This window comes from Thunnus maccoyii, chromosome 19, assembly GCF_910596095.1.
Source record: "Thunnus maccoyii chromosome 19, fThuMac1.1, whole genome shotgun sequence".
NCBI classification, from domain to species: domain Eukaryota; kingdom Metazoa; phylum Chordata; class Actinopteri; order Scombriformes; family Scombridae; genus Thunnus; species Thunnus maccoyii.
The window spans coordinates 15,299,163-15,319,360 of record NC_056551.1 but is presented as its reverse complement, the minus strand read 5'-3'; the positions used below and the strand labels follow the sequence as shown (position 1 = coordinate 15,319,360).

The following is a 20,198-nucleotide window of genomic DNA, read 5'->3' as shown; positions in this document are numbered from 1 at the left end:
TGTCTTTGCTCTTTGTCCAGCCAATCTGTCGAAGAAGGGTGTGACTGTGTACATGCATGGCTGCAGCCAACTCCGCTTCCCCTGAAATTCTCTATCAAAGTCTACAGCTCAGCAATACGCCCCCCCCCCCCTAAAAAAAACACATCATACGAAGAGCCACAACATCAATGCATGTATAATCAAATTGTAGTGATATCTAGGTCACAGCAACTGTCTGTGTGTAAGGGGGCATGCCAATAAAGCTTTCCTACAGCTCAACAATAGGCAACAGCTAACAGTGGAAGACAGCCCAACTATTTAGACATGAAACATGTTGCTGCCTCGGTTTAAAAAAAAAAAAACACACAAGTGAGCTACGGCATTATACTTAAAGCACACTGACGCATTACAAGCTGAGCTTTAAGCCACTTAATAAACAAGCCAAACCGTTTTCTTTTAATTAGTAAATGAGAGGCCTACAGTAGAAGTAGAGTGTGGGCGTTGAGCAGAAAGGCCGCATGGACAGTGGAAGGTGTGTGTGGTGAGCCTGCTCGTGAATGTGAGTGGCACGAGACATTCAAAGTGAAAGAGAGACACCGAGGACGAGGAGTGCACAGAGCAAATTGAAAACCTCATAAAAAAACAAAAAAACAAAAACAAAACACTGAGGCTAAGTTGTGCGGCTGCTGGCTTGAGACCCTTCCGACTCAAGGGCAAGCATGACTTTGAACTGGTGAGGCAACGTGCGCAGTGAGCTGGAGGGAAAAACAAGACGCCATTTTGAAAAAGGAATTAGACTGAGTTATTCTGCTACGAGTCTAAATCCTAACAGAGCGCAGGCACCACTGCGTGCATGTAAGGCCACTAGCTAGTGTACGCTGCGTGTCACTGGCTCATTCCATGCATTACTTAACACATGGAAATCCCCTAATCAACCCTCCCCGCTTATTTTCCAGCGAGATGAAGGAAGCACAGGATTTACTACACAGTCTTGGCCTTTGCCACTTCAGCACCGACACTCCATGACAACTCCAGCATAACAGCTAATTAATAGTTAATGAAGCACATTGAATCAAGCACAGTTTATAAAATTCTTGAACTGAAACAATGGAAGTCTTGTTTTGTGCTTTATCTTCGAAATCACTGCCCAGAAGAATCAAATTAGTTTACTAGTAAAAATATCTGCACCCAAGGGCACTGGTGCAGAAGGTGTAACACAGCTACTCAACCCAATATTGCTTGTTTCTTTTCATAACTTTTGTGTTCATAAAGCTTTCCTTAGTCTGCAAGGTTTGCCAACTTTACTTTGCCATTGTTTTTTTTTTTCTGAGGACAAACACATGCAGTAGCCCACAGAGACGCCTTTCACCTCACTATCGAAGAGCAATCACACTCTGGGCCTTGAAATCTTTCCTTGTCCATTCCAAACAGTTAAAGTATTTTCTTTCTTTCTGTCCAACAACATAAACCTCACACGAACAGAGAATCAGCCCACTGCATACCTCAGAATACGACGTCTGTTAGACTCCATTATCATAATTACACAACATGAAGTAGCTTAGGCCATTTAAAAATGCGGAAAACAATTCGAAAAGGAATTTCTTGGCCTTTGGTACCGTACGACACATATGAAGTAAATAAAAAGGCAAGTGTGACTAAATGCAAACAATGTGAGATCAACACATCATGTAGGCTGCTTGCTTCCCCGAGGGCTTATCTGCCTGGCTGAGTCAAACTGTGTTAATATCAGCTTTGTGATGTTATGCTAAAATGCTAAAGATATCATGACACCAGCATCTTGCCAGTAGTGAGCATCTTCTGCTTTTTACTGATAAAACAACAGCTGCCAGGATGAAGCTTTTCAATAACCTTTCACACGTCATACACACATTGTGACACTGTGGGCCAGCTTCTATACCGTATATTCACACATTTAAAAAAAAATAGCACATAAATAGTTAAAGATACAGACTCTGTTTACACTGAACTCTTTTATCATATTACATCACTACACCAAAGGGTGCAGGACGTACATTTTCCAAACACTGTTTGCATCTGCTACTTCAACGGTGGCAGTTACAACGTACTGTATGTGTGTTGGTATATGTGGTACCTCATAAAATATGCCTGTGTGTGTGTGTTTGAAAAGCAAACCACAGGCTCTGAGGCTGCACGCTGTATGCGACCATCCGCCATGACACACACAAATACACGTGTCCATCTCAGGGTAGCAGCTGACGGCTTTTACACCATTGTCTTTCCTAACTGCTGGCATTAAACTTGCTTCAATCACTGCGAGGCAAAGAAAAAAATACACTAACATCTGTTCACACACAGTATTACAGTATATAAATCTAACAACATGTCTACACAGTATGGGGAATTGAAATCCCAGCAGGCCAGTGACCAAATATTCAAGACTGGGCTTAGGCTCAAATGGGTCTTAAACAATTATTCTGGTTTCTGCACTTGTTTCCTCCCAAAGATGAAGTTGCATTGTAGCACTGGCTCGAAGATATTTTGTTCTGTTGGTGTTTCGTATTACAAATTCAATAGTCATTTTGTAGAATGTAGAATTGTATTTATGTTGAAACTGTGGTAGATGTCCTGAATCCACCATTAATGATAGATTCAAGCTTAAAAATATTGATTGATAGCACAGCGATGATTACCACGGGATCACCGTGATATCAATATTAACATATTTACCACTGTATTCAAAACTACCATGCTTGAAAGTTACATTTGTATGGCTCACATGAAATCAATGTTTTTTAGTGTTTTGCAAGAACACGTTTTCTGAAATAAACAGTAGCTGTATTTCTTTGTATAGGCATGATGTATAGAAACTGTAAATCAGTCAATGAGAGGAGTAATTGTGAAAAGTGTTTAAGAACTCTTTGAGCATTTTTACAAGCTGCATTGTTAATGCAGTCAGACAGGATAGTAAAGCAGAATAAACCACAAGAAATACAGAGTTAATGGTAGTACGGAATTATGTGAGATATCTAAGAAATGTTTACCATCTGTTCCACTTTGGTGGAGCTTAATGTAACCTGACAGAGAGATAAAACATGTTTTTTTGTGCTGTACATTACTATAAAATATGGCTGGGCGATATAGACAAAATCAAATATCACGATATTTCTGACTAAAGACCTCAATATCAATATTGAGGCAATATTGTAAGAATGACTATTGGTGCTTTCACAAAATATTTACACAATGAGATTTTTGATGAATAATCATGAGTAATGTGGATATAATGACTAAGTGGGTAAAGGCAAATAATAGAACAGCTAGAACAGTCTGGTAAGTTCAGAAAATTACATCATTTTACTGTAATGTGGCAGCTATACAAAGTCCTTAATGAGCTACGATAAAGCTACATTACTAACTCCCTTGATAAGCTATTTGCCTTGAAGAACACTGCGATCATCTGCTTCTGGTTTATTGGAGATTCCCAGCAACAGCCGAAGGAAAATCAGGGGATTCCGCCTTTGTCAATTACTTCCCAAAACTATGGAAGACACTACCGATAGATATCAGGGAAGCCAGCTCGCTAAATATTTTTGAAAGAAAGCTAAAAGCTTATCTCTTCACCTTAGCCTTTAACTAGATTTTCCCTCAGTCTGCTTCGCACAACTGCACTTATTTTAAAATGCTTCGCACTACTGCACTTACTTTAAAATGTTGAATTTTACTGATTTTATACATTCTATGTTTTAAATTTATTTTATTATTATTACTATGTATTTTATGTGCCAGTGGGTTTTATCTTCCGTCTTGTGTTACTTTCTGAGCTCTCGCTTATTTAGTCTCAAATTACCACCACTGAAGTACGCGTTCTGTTTCACATTTTCACTTTATTGTATCTTATGTTTATTAACATTAACATGTTTTTATGTTCATCTTATGTCTTTCTTGATGTGAAGCACTTGATGCATGTAATTTCTTTCGTTGTAAAGCACTTTGAGCTGCATTTTCTTTGTATGAAAGATGCTATACAAATAAAGTTATTATTTAAAACCAGGTAAAGACAACCTTATCAGCCTTATCACGATATTACGATATCCAATGTCTAAAACGATATCTAGTCTCACATCACCATATCAATATATTGCCCAGCCCTACTATAACACAAATCAAAATCATATATATGCCATGTTCAATAAATCAAGGCCTGATTGGGGCAAGAAAAAAAATGTCCCGGCTTGTATGCAAACCGTGTCTTGGAAACATGAGACTCATCCACATGAATCTGCATGAGTGATGTGTACGGAGCGGAAAGGCCATCAGCTGACAGTCCTGCCCTCACTTTACGCTGTGTGTATACCATAGTGACGCCAGGGTGTAAACACAACTACACTTGCTTTTGGATGCCAGGGCACGTGGAGCCAGGAGTCCCCTCCTCCCCCTCGAATTATCATTAACATCATCATCATAACACGCCACATGCACGAGCCTCCCTGATGGGCTCGAGTACAGTTCAGAGCTACTGGAGCCACATGTTACAAATACAAAACAGAAAGGCGTAATTAGACGGATATTTAAGGTTTGTTACATGTATAAACCAGGCTGTCGTTGCTCCGGTTAAAGAGAGAAGACATCGGCGTTTGTTTGCGCTGCACTACTTTGCTCTTACATGTGGAAACAGAGGGCGATGTTCTCCTTTTCTCTCTCGCGGCAATGTAAACAAACACGTCTACGGCGGTGAGACATTTGTTGCATGCAAGTCTCCAAAGCACCGACCCAAACAATGTGACACGGATCCATAATATGAGCACACATTCATGCCATATTGCCGTTTTCACCGGGGGCTGGCACACCGCGTACCCCGGGCTCTTGCGCAAGAACTATTGGCGAATTCCTATCAAAACAGGAAGCTTGCATGGGTCCGAAACGGCTACAACACCAAGAGGACCACTCACTCACTCTCCAAAACCAGCACCAAAACCCTGCCAAAGCAACAGAAAACCGAGCGCTGCATGACGGGCTGACACAGAAATTGCGTTTACCTGCTTCCCTCGGTAGAACAGGCGCTGTTGTTGTGGGCTTACATTGAAGATGTCCTGTATTTTCAACCGTAAAGACTCAATTTTGGTCAATCTAGAAAGATCCTCAACGGTTCGCGTCTCCTTCCCGTCTATAGTACGAATCTGGATCCACATCGTTGCACCGCCCTGTTGCGCCTCAAATAAATAGCAGATAAAGCGGGGGATTTGCCTACTAATATTGTTTTCCAGGGGTCAAAGGAGATATAAAAAAAGAGAAATGTTCAGGGCTCCATTGCGTTTTCCTCTGCAGAGGTAACGTCGGACTGGGTCGCGCAGGAGGTGTTTCACATGAGGTCGCGGCGCCAAGCAAATCTCGCGAAATAACGTTTAAGCGAGCACAGTTTGCAGTTAAAGGCGCAGCTCCCTCCTAAATGCGCTTCAAAAAACACATCAAGCCATGTATACATTTGAAAAATATAACTCAAACTATACTATAAATCAATAGCTGCGTAGTAACAAGAAGGGGCGTGTTCATTTTACATTTCCATTACATGATTATGCAGATTTATACCACTGAGACGTAGTGAGTTTATTGACACAAGAAGGCCTTTACAGCAGCTACAGTAGTCGAAGTAGGACGGTTGACCTGGTTGGGGCCCTAGGGCAAAAATGACCTGTCGGGCCCCTATTAACCCCTTGTTCCTCCTCCAGCAGTGTATTCCTATGCTAGAATATCGTATAGTAATTTGTGTAAACACAAGAAATACTGCTGATAAGGTTAACACAGTATCACTTGGCTTAAAACTAGACTTTAAAACAGGGCCTCAACATCCGCTAATGAGGCAGAACTCACTATCATGTTCCCAAACAATATTACAATTCACCAAATTACCACAAAACAACCTGGAGCTGTGTGGACCCCTGGGAATATGGGGCCGCGGGGCAGTTGCCCACCATGCCGGGTTAGAAATCCAATTTTCATTGTTTTTTTGTTTTTTTTATTAAATAGTAGTATATTATAGGATTAGCCCACTAAAGATCAATACTGGCATTTTAATAGACTCAGATCTTGGTCTCAGCAACATCAATTCATTATCAGCTTTTTATCATTAAAAAAATAGCAAGAATTAGAGGTTTCAAGCCTAGAAAAAGACCTGCACATGCAGAATGCTGCTACCATACTACTAAGAAACAGTAGAGCAGAGCCAATTGCTCCTATTCTTAAATCTTTACACTGGCTTATTAAAAGAATTGATTTTAAAGTGCTGCTGCTTGTTTTCAAATCACTTAGCAGCCGAAGGCCAAAATACACGCTTGATATGTGTTTTATAGGTCCCTCAGATCTTTCCAGGAAGTCAACTAGTCGTATTTTAAGTCAGATCCAAACACTGTGAGACTGCCTTTAGCTATGCTGCACATAGATATCCATCCATCCCACTTCTTGACTATTCTAAATCATTCTTTAAAAAATCTATTCTAAAAACACTCCTGTACCTGTCATTAATTTCTTCACTGCACTTTTATTTATTTAAAGGGGCAACATATTACTGCACTGGAACTGTTTTTTTTTTGTCTAATATATTTTGTCTATTTGTATCTTACCTCCGTTATTTAATTGTATTCTATTTTATTTTATTTAGTTTTCTCTTTATTGTGACTTTAAATGTTGTCATGCATTTTGTGCCTAGTATTAAGAACTTAGAATTGCCTCTGGCTTTCCCATGGTTGGATTAACCTACTAGAGGGCATTGGGGCAAAAATAAGTTGCAGGCCCATATTGACCCCAACTCTTTGTGCAGGTAACAATGCAGGAGCTATCTCGGGGCCCCTACCTTTTCAGTTATGTGTTTTACAAACTTATTTGCAATAACCACAAACTAATTACCAAAACTAAATAACATTGAACCTGGAGCCTTTGGGCCCCCTGAGGGTCTGGGGCCCCGGGCAGCTTGCTGCTTTGCCCAGTGGGTAATCCAGCCTTACTTCAAAATTTCTTTTCATATGGTTTAAATGAATTAAGAAGGAAAAAAAAACTTTTAATGCAGACTTTAGTCTTAATTAATGAAATATGGTGTCTCAATTATGCAATTTGCCACGAGTTGATCCATATTACATTGTTACCACAATGGTATGATGATGAAATATAACACAGGCTTTCAAATAGCAAATCACACAAACACATCAATCAAATTTCAAATAGCAGTTGGAAAACTTTCTTTCGCATGAAACCTCTAAATTCCCAGAACACATAATAGAAGACTCTTGAAGCCTCATCTAGCTCTCTCCGTTCCCCTGAAAGTAATTGTGCACAGCAGTGAAACTGTGATTTGAGAGAGGAAATCATTGTGTATCAAAAAGAGTGGCCTGTACTGAATTGAAATACCTCTCTTAGCATACAATACCTAAAATCACTGTAAAGCACAGGCCTCTCGTGGCAAAATTGCTTAATTAACAATTGTCCCAGCTGGAGACTTTTTCAATCTGCCACTGGCAAATCTACACTGTCAGTAGAGAATAATATATCTGCTCACTGTCCTAATGCTGCATTTATGTCCTTTGCTAATGTGACTAACAATACTTGGTAGTTTTAATAAAACAATGACTGGTGCTAAATATATTCAAGGATACTGTTATAACACAGCAGTCTGGTGCTAAATATATTCAAGGATACTGTCATAACACAGCAGTCTGTAAACAACTCATCTCTGCACATCCCTGAATCAGCCTACAATAGTTTGGGGCTTTACACAGTCAGTCACAAAGTATTGGATTGTCTTGCCCTGATATTTGTCTTACAGGTAGTTTAATCTCAGTCGGTGCACAAATCCTGCCTCCTACACTGGGGTTGGTGTACGGTAGCATCAGCCATACCCATAACCAGAATAAACATGTAGTGGAGCTTGTTGGGGCTGGTGTTAATATAATAATGCTTTTAAATTGAACTGCACTTTTCATTTGGAAGTGAATCTCAAAGTGCTCCAGCGTTGACCTCTTACCAGGCACTCCATTTTTGTACACAAGCCTGAAAATAATGAACCCAAAATAAGAAGGTGACTGTTCTTCAACCCTTTTGATAACAGTCATGATCCTGGTCTCATTTAAAAGGTAAATCTTTCAATTTTATAACCAAAAAGTCAGAATGAGTATAAGTGATCCTGAAAATAATGCCACCAATGATAAAGTGCCCCACGGGTGGGACTGTGACCCATAACAGGTTAAAAATATATAATATGAAGGAAATAACAAGGGTTAAAATGAGAAAAAAGCCTTCCTCAATGAAAGGGTTGTACACAGCCTAGGGGTTAAGAACTACCTGAAGGCTAAAAAAAGGGAAGAAAGACTCCTTATACATCATCATGTAGGTAAGGATGCTCATCTGTCGTACACTAGTGACTAGCCACATCTAGCGGTTAGAAGTGAGACATGCGTGTTGCTCAAGTTTCCACTGTACACGGAACAGTGTCTGCTGTGTCTTCAGTAACTCACTGGAGGACACTTCAGCGCTGAAGTTATGAATGAGTATTTTAACTGTGCAATGCTGTTGACTTTTTGTTGTGCACAACAGCTTTGTCGACAGGTGTGCAATGATTTAAAACGGAATGACAACTGTCTCGTTCAATCCGATGGTTTGATATAATCACAATAAAGGTTATTAATACGGTGTAAAGTGAGTGTGTCAGGATTGGCTCCAAAACCAAAATAACAATTTGGTGCGACACGCGACCTGCTAGCTACGTCAGGCTGCGCACATTTGCATCGGGCGCACGCAGGGTGGAAGTGAAGTGGACGGTTCACTGTTCGTCATGCAAGCCGGAATAGTCCGTTACTAGCTTTCTGTAAACCCTACAGGCTTCAGAAGATATTTGACACATGCCGCAAATGTGTCTCTAACGTGAACTTAGCGGTGTGTAGCTGTCAACTTGTAAACCTAGCTGGTTAGCCGGATGGCTAATGAAAATGAACTGTTATGCATTGTCGGACAATCAGTTAGTGTTACTCCGGCTAATGCTCCTTTTAGCCATCTTGCTGCCACTGACATCACTCTGTGCGCTGACGACATGAGATGTCTGCATAACTTTTTTACTAATGGACATTTAATTGCCATAAAATCTAACTATGGAAAGCGAACGCAGCAATTGCAGGCCCCAGATTGGAGACAATAGCAAGCTAGCCCAGCTAGCAAGCTGTCGTCGTTGCTAAGCTTGCTAAAGGCTGTCTTGCCTGTATGTCTGGAGCCACACTGAAAACGTCGAGGTATGTTGTTTCACTAACCAAGCTCTGGTCAGATTGTTTTGGTCTTATTTTGCACGTGGTCAGGAGACGTGATAATGGAGTGCACGGTAGATTCAATCTATGAGCAAGCTGAACAAACTTGGTGTACTTTTTGTTGTTTTAACTACTGTTAGCTAGCTCGCTAAATGCTAACTTCTGGCTAGGTAGCCATTGATCCAGGGAAACGAAAAGTTTGCAAAGATCCGGCAGGTAGATAATGAGAGTTTAGCTGCTGGTGTTTTTGACACAATCACACGAGGTAAACATTCCAGTGTTTAATCATGTGACCACCTGTCATGACAGGGATTAAATGTCAGGAAACCTAACCTTGTGATTTTAGGTATGTTAAGAGTGATTATCTTTCTGCTGTAAGATTATTTGAAACTGTAAATGCTTAGTAAGGACTTTTAATTTGTCTTGGTGTAGTTTTCCCTCACACAAAAACTATGCAGGAGTGTTGTTTGCAACATCATAGTTCACTGTAGGTGACACCTGTTACCCACCTCAGGTGCCTGCACCATGGATCAGGAGGATAAGACAGACCAAATCACAGCAGGTTGTAGCCAACAGATGTTCCACAACCAAGACCCAGCGTCAACGCCCCAGCAGTCCTGCTCCAACATCATGTCTTCAGATTCCAGATGGGTGAGCAGTAGCACCGAAGACATTGACCTCGTCATGACTGAGGATGGGTTCAGCAATGGCTGTGAAGTTGAGACTATGGTAGCATTACACTGTCCTGGTGACAGCGGAGATGCAGCTGCTGAAGGTGACCACCTTTCAATAAGCAATGATGGCATGTCAGAGTTTTCTAACAGTGACCTGTCACTGCCTGAGGTCTGCATCTCCACCAACAGCAATAGCTATGAGGAGAATATGAACTATGAGGTCCAGCAAGCTTATAGGATATTCACTGGCTTTCTTTTGGACAAGTACAAAGGGATCACCAGCCCATTCCTTCAACCCATCGGCCACCAGGAGGCCCAACATGGTATTGGAGGGGTCCGGGGTCGAGGTCAGTCACAGCTCAAGCAGTCGATGTGCTTGCGGAGGATGGAGGAGAGGTTTATCAGCCAGGAGTATGAGACCATAACAGAGTTTGTTGCAGACTTCAGGCTGATGTTGGAGAACTGCTATCGCTACCATGGGGTGGACCACTGGATCTCCAAACAGGCTCAAAAGCTGGAAATCATGCTGGAGCAGAAGCTCACATTGCTATCCAGGTGAAAATTATGTAAATACACAGTTGAACAAATCGCTTAGCTAACAAATGTTCAAAACCAATATACAACTGCAGTCCTAGAGAACCCAAAGGGTGTATTCAGTATTCAGCAAATGTTTGTCTGGCAAAGGAGGCTCACACTCATTTGATAGCACTTTTGATATGCACTTTTTGAAATAGAATAGTAGAGTAAGAGTACCTATATTGCCAGCCAGTATTTGTACATTGCACAAACGTAAAGGGTATATTATCATTATTATTATTATTGTTATTGTTATTAATATGATTATTATTATTACTATCGTCATCATCATTAATGATAGAGCTGAAAAAAAAAATACTACTACTGAACTACTGAAAACTTGATATTGGCTAGTTTGCTTAATCCACTATAATAGTAAATTAAATTTGGACTGTTGGTTGGACAAGACAATCAATTTGAAGGTGTGAACTTTGGGAATAGTGAATGAGGTGTATTTCACTTTTTTGTGACATCTTATTGGCCAAATGATTAATCAATTTCTCAAAAATTAATTAGCAGATTCATTAATCAAAACAATTATTAGTTGCAATCCTAATTAATAAGAGAATTTGACGCTGTTGCACACCAAATGATGATCTCACAATCATCATATTGATTGTAATTAATGATAAAAAATTACTGTTACATGTTTTAAAACAACCAGAAATACATTTTTATGCATGTTGAACAATTGTTTGGTTGTTGGATTTAGAGCTAAAATGACTAGTCGATTAATCTATTAGTTGATCGGCTGAAAATTAATCAGCATCTATTGTCATCATTGATTATTCACTCGAGTATTTTTTCAAGCAAAAATGCCAAATATTTGCTTGTTCCAGCTTCTCCAGTGTGAGGATTTTCTGTTTTTCCTCTGTTTTATCTCATTGTTAAATGACTGTCTTTGGGTTTTGACATGTTTTACAAAACAAGACATTTTAGACATTTTGTAGACAAAACAATTAATGGATTGATTGAGAAAATAATCAGGAGATTAATTAATAATGAATATAAATGTTAGTTGTAACCCTACTTGGATTGTATCAGTAGCATAGATATACTGTTTATTTTGCACAATGTTGACAGCTTCATTAAAGACTTTTATCACATTGAAACATCTGTTTTTCACTTTCATCACAATGAAATATCTCTTTCTTTCTTTCAATCTGTCAAACTAGGACACTTCGAGAGAAGACGACCTTGGCAGTGACTTCTAAAGGGCGTTTTGGTGTAGAGGAGGAACGAGGGTCAGGGGGCACCTCCACAAGGAGGAGACTGGCACCTCGTAGCTTGGCTACCATCACTGTTGGTGGACATGAGTCTATCATGGTCCAGACCCTACGGCTGGAGGAGCAACAGAGGGTCAAGGAGGAGAAGAGGTAAGTGAATCTTTTAAAGAAAAGATTAAAAGTTGCTGTTGTAATATTTTGCCAAATAAAAAGAAATACAACTCACAAGAAATTTATTAATTTGTTAGAACTGGGTTTGAAAGTAAACCAGTCTGTGTTTTCTGATCTTTTAGGCAACGTGAGCTTGAGAAAAAAGAAGCAGAAGAAATGTCAGCCAAGGAGGTGGAAGAGTGGGAGCAGAGCTTGTTATCACAGGCTTCGCCCCACACTGTGGACACCCTTTGGGAACTCCCTGCTATAGGGCATTTCCTCTGCCTGGCTCAGACTGCCCTTAACCTTCCTGAGATTGTATTTTTTGAGCTGGAGCGCTGTTTGCTGATGCCCCGCTGCAGCCTCCTCCTCTCCAAAATCATGTCTTCCCTACTGTCCCCATCACAGAGGAGGGCCACTCTGCACCGCCGGCCTGCCCTGCCTTACCGTCGCTGGGAGTCAGAGCTCAGGCAGCGGGTCATGGGATGGTATCGAGCTGTTGGTGGCGCTCGTGATCAGCCAGGTCGGGCTGAGCAGCTGGGACTCTGCCACCAGTTTTTCAGCTCCCTGGGGGAGGTGAGTCCTTTGGAGGAGAAACCCTTTCACTTGCTGCCCTTCTACCAGAGAGTGTGGCTTCTGAAGGGGCTTTGCGATCACGTGTATGAGACACAGAAGGATGTGCAGGATGCTGTACTGGCCCAGCCCATCCATGAATGTAGGGAGTCTATTTTGGGTTATGACAGCAAGGACAATGCCTATATACACTTCCCACATTTCTGTGGGGCAGACCTGAGGATCTACTGCCAGAGCCCCAGCACACCCCCAACTTTTCCTTTCCCTTCTATATGGGTGAAAAGGGTTGAAATAGAGCCAGGGACAGAGGGTGAAGAGTCGGATGGAATGAAGGAAGAGGGGGATAAAAGTGACAGCGGATGTTGCGGAGGCTCCATGGACACAGGAGAGCCTGATGATTTTGGTAAGGGGAAAGCAGAGACATTTGGATTTTTAAAAAGGGAAAATGGGAACAGAGAGGAAGATGGAGAAAGGTATAAATCGTGGTCACTGAAGAAGGAAGAGGGGTCTGAATCAGGGTCCTCTGATGGAGACTCCTGTGAAGACTCTAAATTGGACTTTAAAATACACAATAACTCCTTGTCCCTTTCACAAACAAGTCCTGTTGGAGAAAGTAGTGTGAAATTGAAGGAAGAGACTATAGAGCATCAGTCTAAAAGACCTACAGTAAAGCAAGAGCAGGGTTTCTCATTGGGCTCAGTGCGCACCATTAAAGCAGCGACACAAGATCCCTGTCTGAGTGTAGGGGAGCACAGCTACACAGGAAGGTCCCCTGCTCGCTCTGTGAATCTGGCCTCCCCTACCAAACCGGTGGGGAGTCCCAATCAGGGACACCAAAGGTCTTTCTGTTTGGAATGTTGTAGAAACAAAACTAGTAATGTTAAATCTGAGCAGCATGGCTGCTGCTGTGGCACATCAGGGCTAGCAACACAGCTGTCTTCTGAGAGCACTCAAAACTCAAGTGAAGAGAGGGTGACTGACAGAATCTGGACGAAAAAAAAAAAGCGGAAGAAAAAGCGAGGGAGGGAACAGCTGCCAGGGGTGAAAGGAGAGCACAAGCAGCTGCAGCACGTGGACAGGATGAGCCTGTGCCCAGCTGAGGCTGCCAAGTCTGCAGTGCGGAGAGTCACCACAACGATCAAGAGAAAAGACAAGAAGAAAAAACATAAAACAGGTGAGAAAAAGCTGAGTGATGATGTATGTGCCAGTGGTTTCTTTTGGAACTGCATCAGTCATGTGGTAAATGTGCATTCATAGCCACAATGCTGTATGAGATACTTTCTGAAGTTGTAATGTTTTTCAGTTTATTTTCTCCATAACAATTTGTTGATTCAATTGGTATAACTTATATTGTTGACAGGAAAAAAGCTTGAATCTTCAAAGAAAATTAAAGATGAACCCCCAGTTGAGCCATCATTTAAGGTAGTCACATTCATGGTACACCATTATGTGTTTAGTTGTGTATTTAGTTGTTACTGTTAATTAATCTAGTAATAAGTTTTGCTATCTTTTAACTATTTTATTGTCTTGATTTAAGCCTTAACATTCTTCTGCCCTTCATTTTTCTTGTCTGTCTCATTATTCTGATTTTCTTACTTGATATATTGTTTCTCCTCTGTAGTTGGTATGCACCAGTCTTGAAGAGTTGCGGGAGCTGATCAGTAAAACAGAAGATGAACTTGATGACCTGGAGAGCACCAAAAAGAGGCTGGTAGGTGACAATCACAATTCATGTGTTCCAGAGCCCTCTGCTTTGGTGGAGAATATAATGTGCTCATGCATTTTCACACATTTGAATGTTGGTGATTTGACTAAGGTTTCCTGTGCATGTTTGAACTGACAGGGTCGGTGGTATTATAGGAGAGAAGCAGTGAAAGACCTCCACAGCACTCTAATCAGACTACTGAATGAGCTTTCACCGTGGGAACCCAAACTTGTTAAGGCCTACCAAAGGAACAGGTACTCATTTGACATTTAAAGGATGATTGGATCCAACCTTCATAATTATTATATTTTTATCAAAATTTTGTGCTGATTATATTACATAGTCTTAGCAGTCGGGGCTCAGCTGACCAGCATAAAGCAGAATGACCCCAACTTTGTTTTAACAGCTCTCGTATCATTATTGCTGCACTAGAAATGAAATCCCTGCTTCTTTATTTCTACTTTTGCTTCCATATCAGGCTTCGTTTGAAGAAGGAATTTCATGATTTCAAGAATCATCCAGAGTACAATAACTTTGTGCGTGAGGAGTGTATGTCATCGTCATCATCATCAGATGATGATGAAGAGAGAGGTTCAGGGAAGGAGGCGTGTTCACTGTTGGATCATTACAGAAGATCTGAGGAAGAAGACCTGGAACATGTAGTTCCCAGAGGTCTATGGAGCGGAGGTAATTAACCTAGAATCTAAAGTGTAATATTATGATAAAGCTTGAAATTGTGTTTTCCCGCTTCTAAAGTCTGCAATGCAGTTAAATGCCACAGTTCTGAGCTTATTTGACTGTTTTAAAGGAATTTTAAATGAATGTCACTACTTATCTGTTGGCCTGCATAGATGACTAATTGACTAGTGCATCTCTAATAGACATCTCTAATTTGTTTTCAGCAAGTACCAGGGAGTTTGTGGCTGAATCTGCTGGAGAGAGAACAGTGACCTGTGTAACTCCCAACCATCAAAGACACCCTCTGGCCAGCACAGAGAAAGGCATCAGTCTACTGCCAAGAGTTCGGACTGGCAGCAGTAGCATTACTTCTACTCCTGACTCTGGACCACAGTCTAGATCGGAAATGATCCCATCAAATCAATCCAGGGATTCAAACTCAGCATGGGCAGCAAGGGTGTCAACGGAGACTTCATTGTCACACAGACCCCCCATTCTCCACCCCACCACTGGACTACCTAAGGGCTACACGCCCATTCCCACCCTACTGGCTAAGAGTGTGGGAAACAAAGTGACCTTAATGAAACGGCCTGTTGATTTTCCAGGAGTCAACAACATAGATAGACAGAGCAAAGGGTCTTTAGTCTCCCTGTCTACCACAAAACTTTCAAAAGCACAAAGTTCTCCATCCAGCTCCCAGCAGAACTCACAACAACTGCAGGCACAAGGACTACAACAGACACAAGTACTTAGACAGCCAGGAATGGCCACAGTGACGACAGCTCTTCCTAAATCACCACAGGCCAAACCAACCCAGACTGTACCAAAAAGTCCTGTCCAAGTGGTGTACAAGGTTCCTGAGGGGCTGGGTCACCTTGTAAGGAAAGACAGCAGCAGCCCAGTCAAGATCTCTGTTCATCCTGTCCTGGACCAGAACACTGGGGAGAAGATCATGCAGCAAGTGGTGATTCTGCCTTCTAAACTTCTCATTCACAAAAATGAAGAAAAGGTCACTTCTTTACATCAACAACAGACTAAGGGCATTCAGGTCCCCGTTTCTAAAGTGGCCAGCCCCTTATGTATGTCCACCAATGTGCCTGGGTTTACCATTCCTGAAAACAGAATCCCTGTTCAGCAAGTGGCCCCCCTAAAAGATGCCAGGACAGTGAGGACCCCTTCTCCTTCTGTTTCCCCTAGGCTGCAGCATGGGGCTCTAAACACAGCAGGGTTCAAGGGAATGCAAGTCTGTAGTCCCGAAGCAAGCACACCACAAGGTGGTATGCCAAACTCCTCATCTATCACAACTCCTGCCAGTGCAGTTTCTACTGAGCCTGTTAAGTCTACAGACCCTAAACAGGAGCTTAAGACTGTGTGTATTCGTGACTCACAGTCCATCCTGGTAACGACTAGAGGAGGCAACACAGGCATCGTCAAAGTCCAGACATCCTCAGACCAGAATGCCCTTGGATGTTTGCCCAGCAGTCCAGTTATCACCATCTCACCTCAGTTTAAAGCCTTCCTCGTATCCAAGACGTCATCAGCTTCTCCTTCTGCTCCTTCTCAGACTTCCCCTTGTACCATCCCAGCAGTGACAAGTACCTCAGTAGCCCAACCTCAGAAGCAGGTTCCTTCAGTATTAAAGTCCCCTTCCACTGTCACCACTCCCATGGTCACTACCCTCACTGGTGGCATTCCTGTTGCAGGCCCAGGAAGCCAGACTGCAGGAACTACTGTTGCCTTAAGTCAAGGCTCCAACAGTTCATCTGCTTCTAAGTTTGTAACAAAGATTGGCCAGCTTGCACAGACAGCAGCATCTGGTTCTCATTTTCAAGCTTCATTAGTAAAAAACACTGTTGTTGTCCCATCACTGAGTAGTTCTAGTGTTCCCCAAGTTCTCACACAATCTGAGTTCATCTGCAAGCCTGGTATGAAACGAGCCAGCACAGATGAGAGATCCCAAGTTACTAAATTTATTCTGGTCACTCCCTCTTCTTCCTCTGCCTCAAATGTAGCTGTATCAAAAGACACACCCTCTTCCACAAAACCACTTCCAAGTTCAAGAGTCATGTTCATCAGCCAGCCCACAACAACGTCATCCTCCACCTTTGTGGGAAGCATTCCAAAGCAAGGGATAGGGACAGCAGCTGGTGGACAGCTACTGACCACTTCATTATCAAGTCAAACTCAGAACATGGGATTAAGCCTAGGACAAACTGTTGGCAGTGTCAACTCAGAAGCGATGTCCAAAGTCAAGAACATCACCTTGCCCACAGGTTGGTTTTATTTGGTGTGATGTTTTACTTGAATTCTCGTATGTGACCGGTTTCTCGTGTTTGATTCAGTCTGTAAATTTTGCAACAGTTGGCCACAGCTATTCATTGTACATGTGGACTTAATACTGAAGTTGAAGAAATGTGGAGCTTTGTTTTTTTGATGCTACAGTACCCAATGTTTGACATTAAAGTAAATTTATAAATATATTAGTAGCATTAACACATCAAGCTATATATAAGTCAGGGTCTGTGTCAACCTTTTTTTGGTGTGCAGCATCTGTAGGGTTTAAAGTTTGTGCAGGCCGTTCTGCTTGTCAACATAAAACAAGTGATGCAAAGACTTGACCATTGGAGGACCATAGAACCCATACCAAATTTAAATATTGTATTAAAAATACCCCAAATACACCCCCATTATCAATGTTGATCAGTTGAATAAAACTGATATTATGCAGTCTGCTCAAAAAAAAACATTGCACAAATAAATATCTCAATCTTGTGTGTCTCCAGGGCTTCAAATCCAGTTGTCAGGCAAGACAACAACCATCGGACAGACCATCGGTGCACTGTCACGTTCCCCTTCCAAAAGCACACCAGTGTCTGTCTCAGATACAGGCTGTTCACCAGCCACCACCACACAACTGTTCCCGGTCACAAGTTCAAATACCATAACAAGCTGTCCTGCTCAGCTTACTTCTCACACTTCTCTAACCAGCAACTCTCAGCTCCAGGGTATCCCTCCCTTCCCCATGATCTCCCAACCAGGCTCTTCCACATCTACTGCTGCTACATCTGCAGGAAACATGATCAAGAAGGATCTTGGTCTGCCCACAAATATACTGTCCAGCAACTCTCCTGCTCAGGTAACCACTACCACGCAGAGTAGCCCAGCCCAAACCTCCACAACCAACCTTGTCCGTCAGCCCCCGAATATCCAAAGTGGCATTGGTGAGGAAACCACCTCCATCTTATCTTCCCCTCACCTTGCTCTCAATAAAACCCAAACACAAATCTCCTTGGCAACAACCACCAGTACCCCATTCACCACTTCTTCTACTGGCACAATTCAGCAGAGGATAGTCATCAACACTTCTACGCCCCTTGCTGCTGGCACACAGATCCTCCTTAACAATGCACGGTTTGTAGTCCCTCCCCAGGGTTTGGGTCCAGGCAGCCATGTCCTTATTATCTCTAGCCCTGCACCACAACAAGTGCCTAGTGCCAGTGCTACTAGCATTGGAGCAGCAGTACCTCCCCAAGGGGCAAGCCCTGTCACTGTAGCCCCTCGAGCACCTGTTTTACCCCTATCGCCAGCCAAGCTGCCTAGTGTGCCAGCCTTAAGTTCTCCTTTTGTAGCATGCACACCTGCTGTTGGTCCATCATTGCTAGCAACCAATCCCAATGTCATGCCAGTCCAACTAACAGGAACACCTGGCTTGGGCTCAGCGTTGTTACCCAGTAAAACAAGTGTAGTGTCTGCTCTGCCAAGGTTGCCAGTTTCGCAGGCTAGTAACTTTGCATCACCACCTGTAGGCACACCCACTCTGGTCTCATCATCACCTAGGTTAGGTAGTGTTCCAGCCCTAGTTTCCCCAGTGGTAACCAGTGCCTCTGTTCTTGGCTCAGCGCTGGCTACAATCAGGTTAGCTGCTGGTACACCCAGGCAAGCTGAATGTTCATCCACCATTTCACCTGCAGTAGCACCCCCTTTACCCAGATTGTCAGCACCTCTATCATCCTTGCCTGTTTTACCCAGCCCATCAGCTGTTGCCCTGCCGAATCCCGTCATACCAATTCCAGCACCCGTTTCCTCAGCCCCAGCCCCTGTGATAGCAAGCACACCATATTTGCATTCTCTTCCTGCTCAGCAGGAGGTTTCAGTGACAACCCTGGGTCCAGGCATACAGCCCCAGCAGACAGCAGTAAAAATTGCAGCACCCCCCACTGCTCCATCACAGTTTTTGGCGAATATGGGCCTTGGCAACGCATCAGTCAAAAAACAGGCAGTCATGCAACCAGTGTTTGCTGGCACACGGACACAAGTATTGCCAACTGTGGCTGTCCCTCCAATTGTAAGCACAGCGTCGAGGATGCAGACGCTGCCCATTGCTACAGTTCCACCAATCGGAAGCACTGTCAACAGCTTTGAAACAGCACCTGTGATGACCACACCTCCATCCAGCAACACTGTAATAATAACTCCAGCTCAACCAATCACATCACTGAAGACAAACAACACCATCCACCAACCTGTCGTTCCGACCAATCAAGCACTGGGAAAGCACTCTCTGCAGACCTCAGCTTTAGGTATGCATACCAATGTAGCATCCAAGCTACTCATTAGTCCTGATGGTGCTGTTTTGAGTACAGTTCAGTGCCAGGTCAATCCAGCAGAGTTGACCACCTGCCCCAAACCGCTGGCTGCACTGGTGGTTTCACCCAACAGTTCCACTGGAGCACTACACGCACATGATTCCTCTTTACAGCCTTCACAGGCAGACACAAAATGAACCAATTAACCAAGACCATGAGACAGCTATGTGAGGACTGAGACACCACTGCTCAGCTGGTTAGTTTTGGCAGGGCTCATATCCATCACTTGTAGTAATCTTGGTGTTGCTGCTTTCCAGCTGCAGTTTGACTCATAACCTAAATTTAAGATACAGTAGGTCATACCCTCTGGTTAGATGATCTTATAAGTAAACTGTATGCTCAAACAGACTGGAAATGTATACTGTGATGATGGTTTTCTAAATTGAAAACTATTGAGGTTGCCCTCAGATGAATGTTGTAGACTCTCAACTTTCCTTTTTTACTTCATGGCCAGTATTGACAACTGTTATAAAAATCAGAAGAATGAGAGGGTAGGAAAAAAATGGATTTCAACTCAAGTTTTTGTAATACTTTTCAATGCTACTAGATACTACTTCAGATGGTAATTATTGGGATACTATTCATTGGTACACCTTGCTTTACTTAACTGTCTGTTTGAACAATACAGCTGTATGACATTGTCCTTTTTTCAACTAGTAACAGTTTGAAAACTACATCTTACTTTTTAGAAATATAAAAAAACTAATAGATGAATTTGTACTACATGT

The 20,198-nt window shown here is 42.4% G+C and overlaps 2 protein-coding genes across 3 annotated transcripts in view; one reads left to right on the top strand and one right to left on the bottom strand.

The window, feature by feature from the left end:
• LOC121885707 (E3 ubiquitin-protein ligase UHRF2-like) overlaps positions 1 to 5,347 on the bottom strand; it is a 32,775-nt gene extending 27,428 nt beyond the window's left edge. The window contains exon 1 of one of the 2 annotated variants that reach the window (XM_042395403.1): positions 4,998 to 5,347. In XM_042395403.1, the coding sequence (XP_042251337.1) occupies positions 4,998 to 5,150 (153 nt within the window). In that variant the 5' untranslated portion in view covers positions 5,151 to 5,347. Of the gene's footprint in view, positions 1 to 4,624; positions 4,727 to 4,997 lie in introns of those variants that run through there. The other variant, XM_042395404.1, reaches the window with a different exon arrangement.
• A 3,093-nt stretch (positions 5,348 to 8,440) lies between these two features.
• On the top strand, positions 8,441 to 19,958 carry LOC121885104 (uncharacterized protein KIAA2026). Its single transcript, XM_042394250.1, has 10 exons — positions 8,441 to 9,230; positions 9,757 to 10,471; positions 11,668 to 11,868; positions 12,012 to 13,615; positions 13,802 to 13,863; positions 14,063 to 14,152; positions 14,285 to 14,400; positions 14,625 to 14,833; positions 15,049 to 17,097; positions 17,608 to 19,958. The coding sequence occupies exons 2-10, from the start codon at positions 9,768 to 9,770 to the stop codon at positions 19,605 to 19,607; spliced, it is 7,035 nt and encodes a 2,344-aa protein (XP_042250184.1). The 5' UTR covers positions 8,441 to 9,230; positions 9,757 to 9,767; the 3' UTR covers positions 19,608 to 19,958.
• Positions 19,959 to 20,198: the final 240 nt, after the last annotated feature.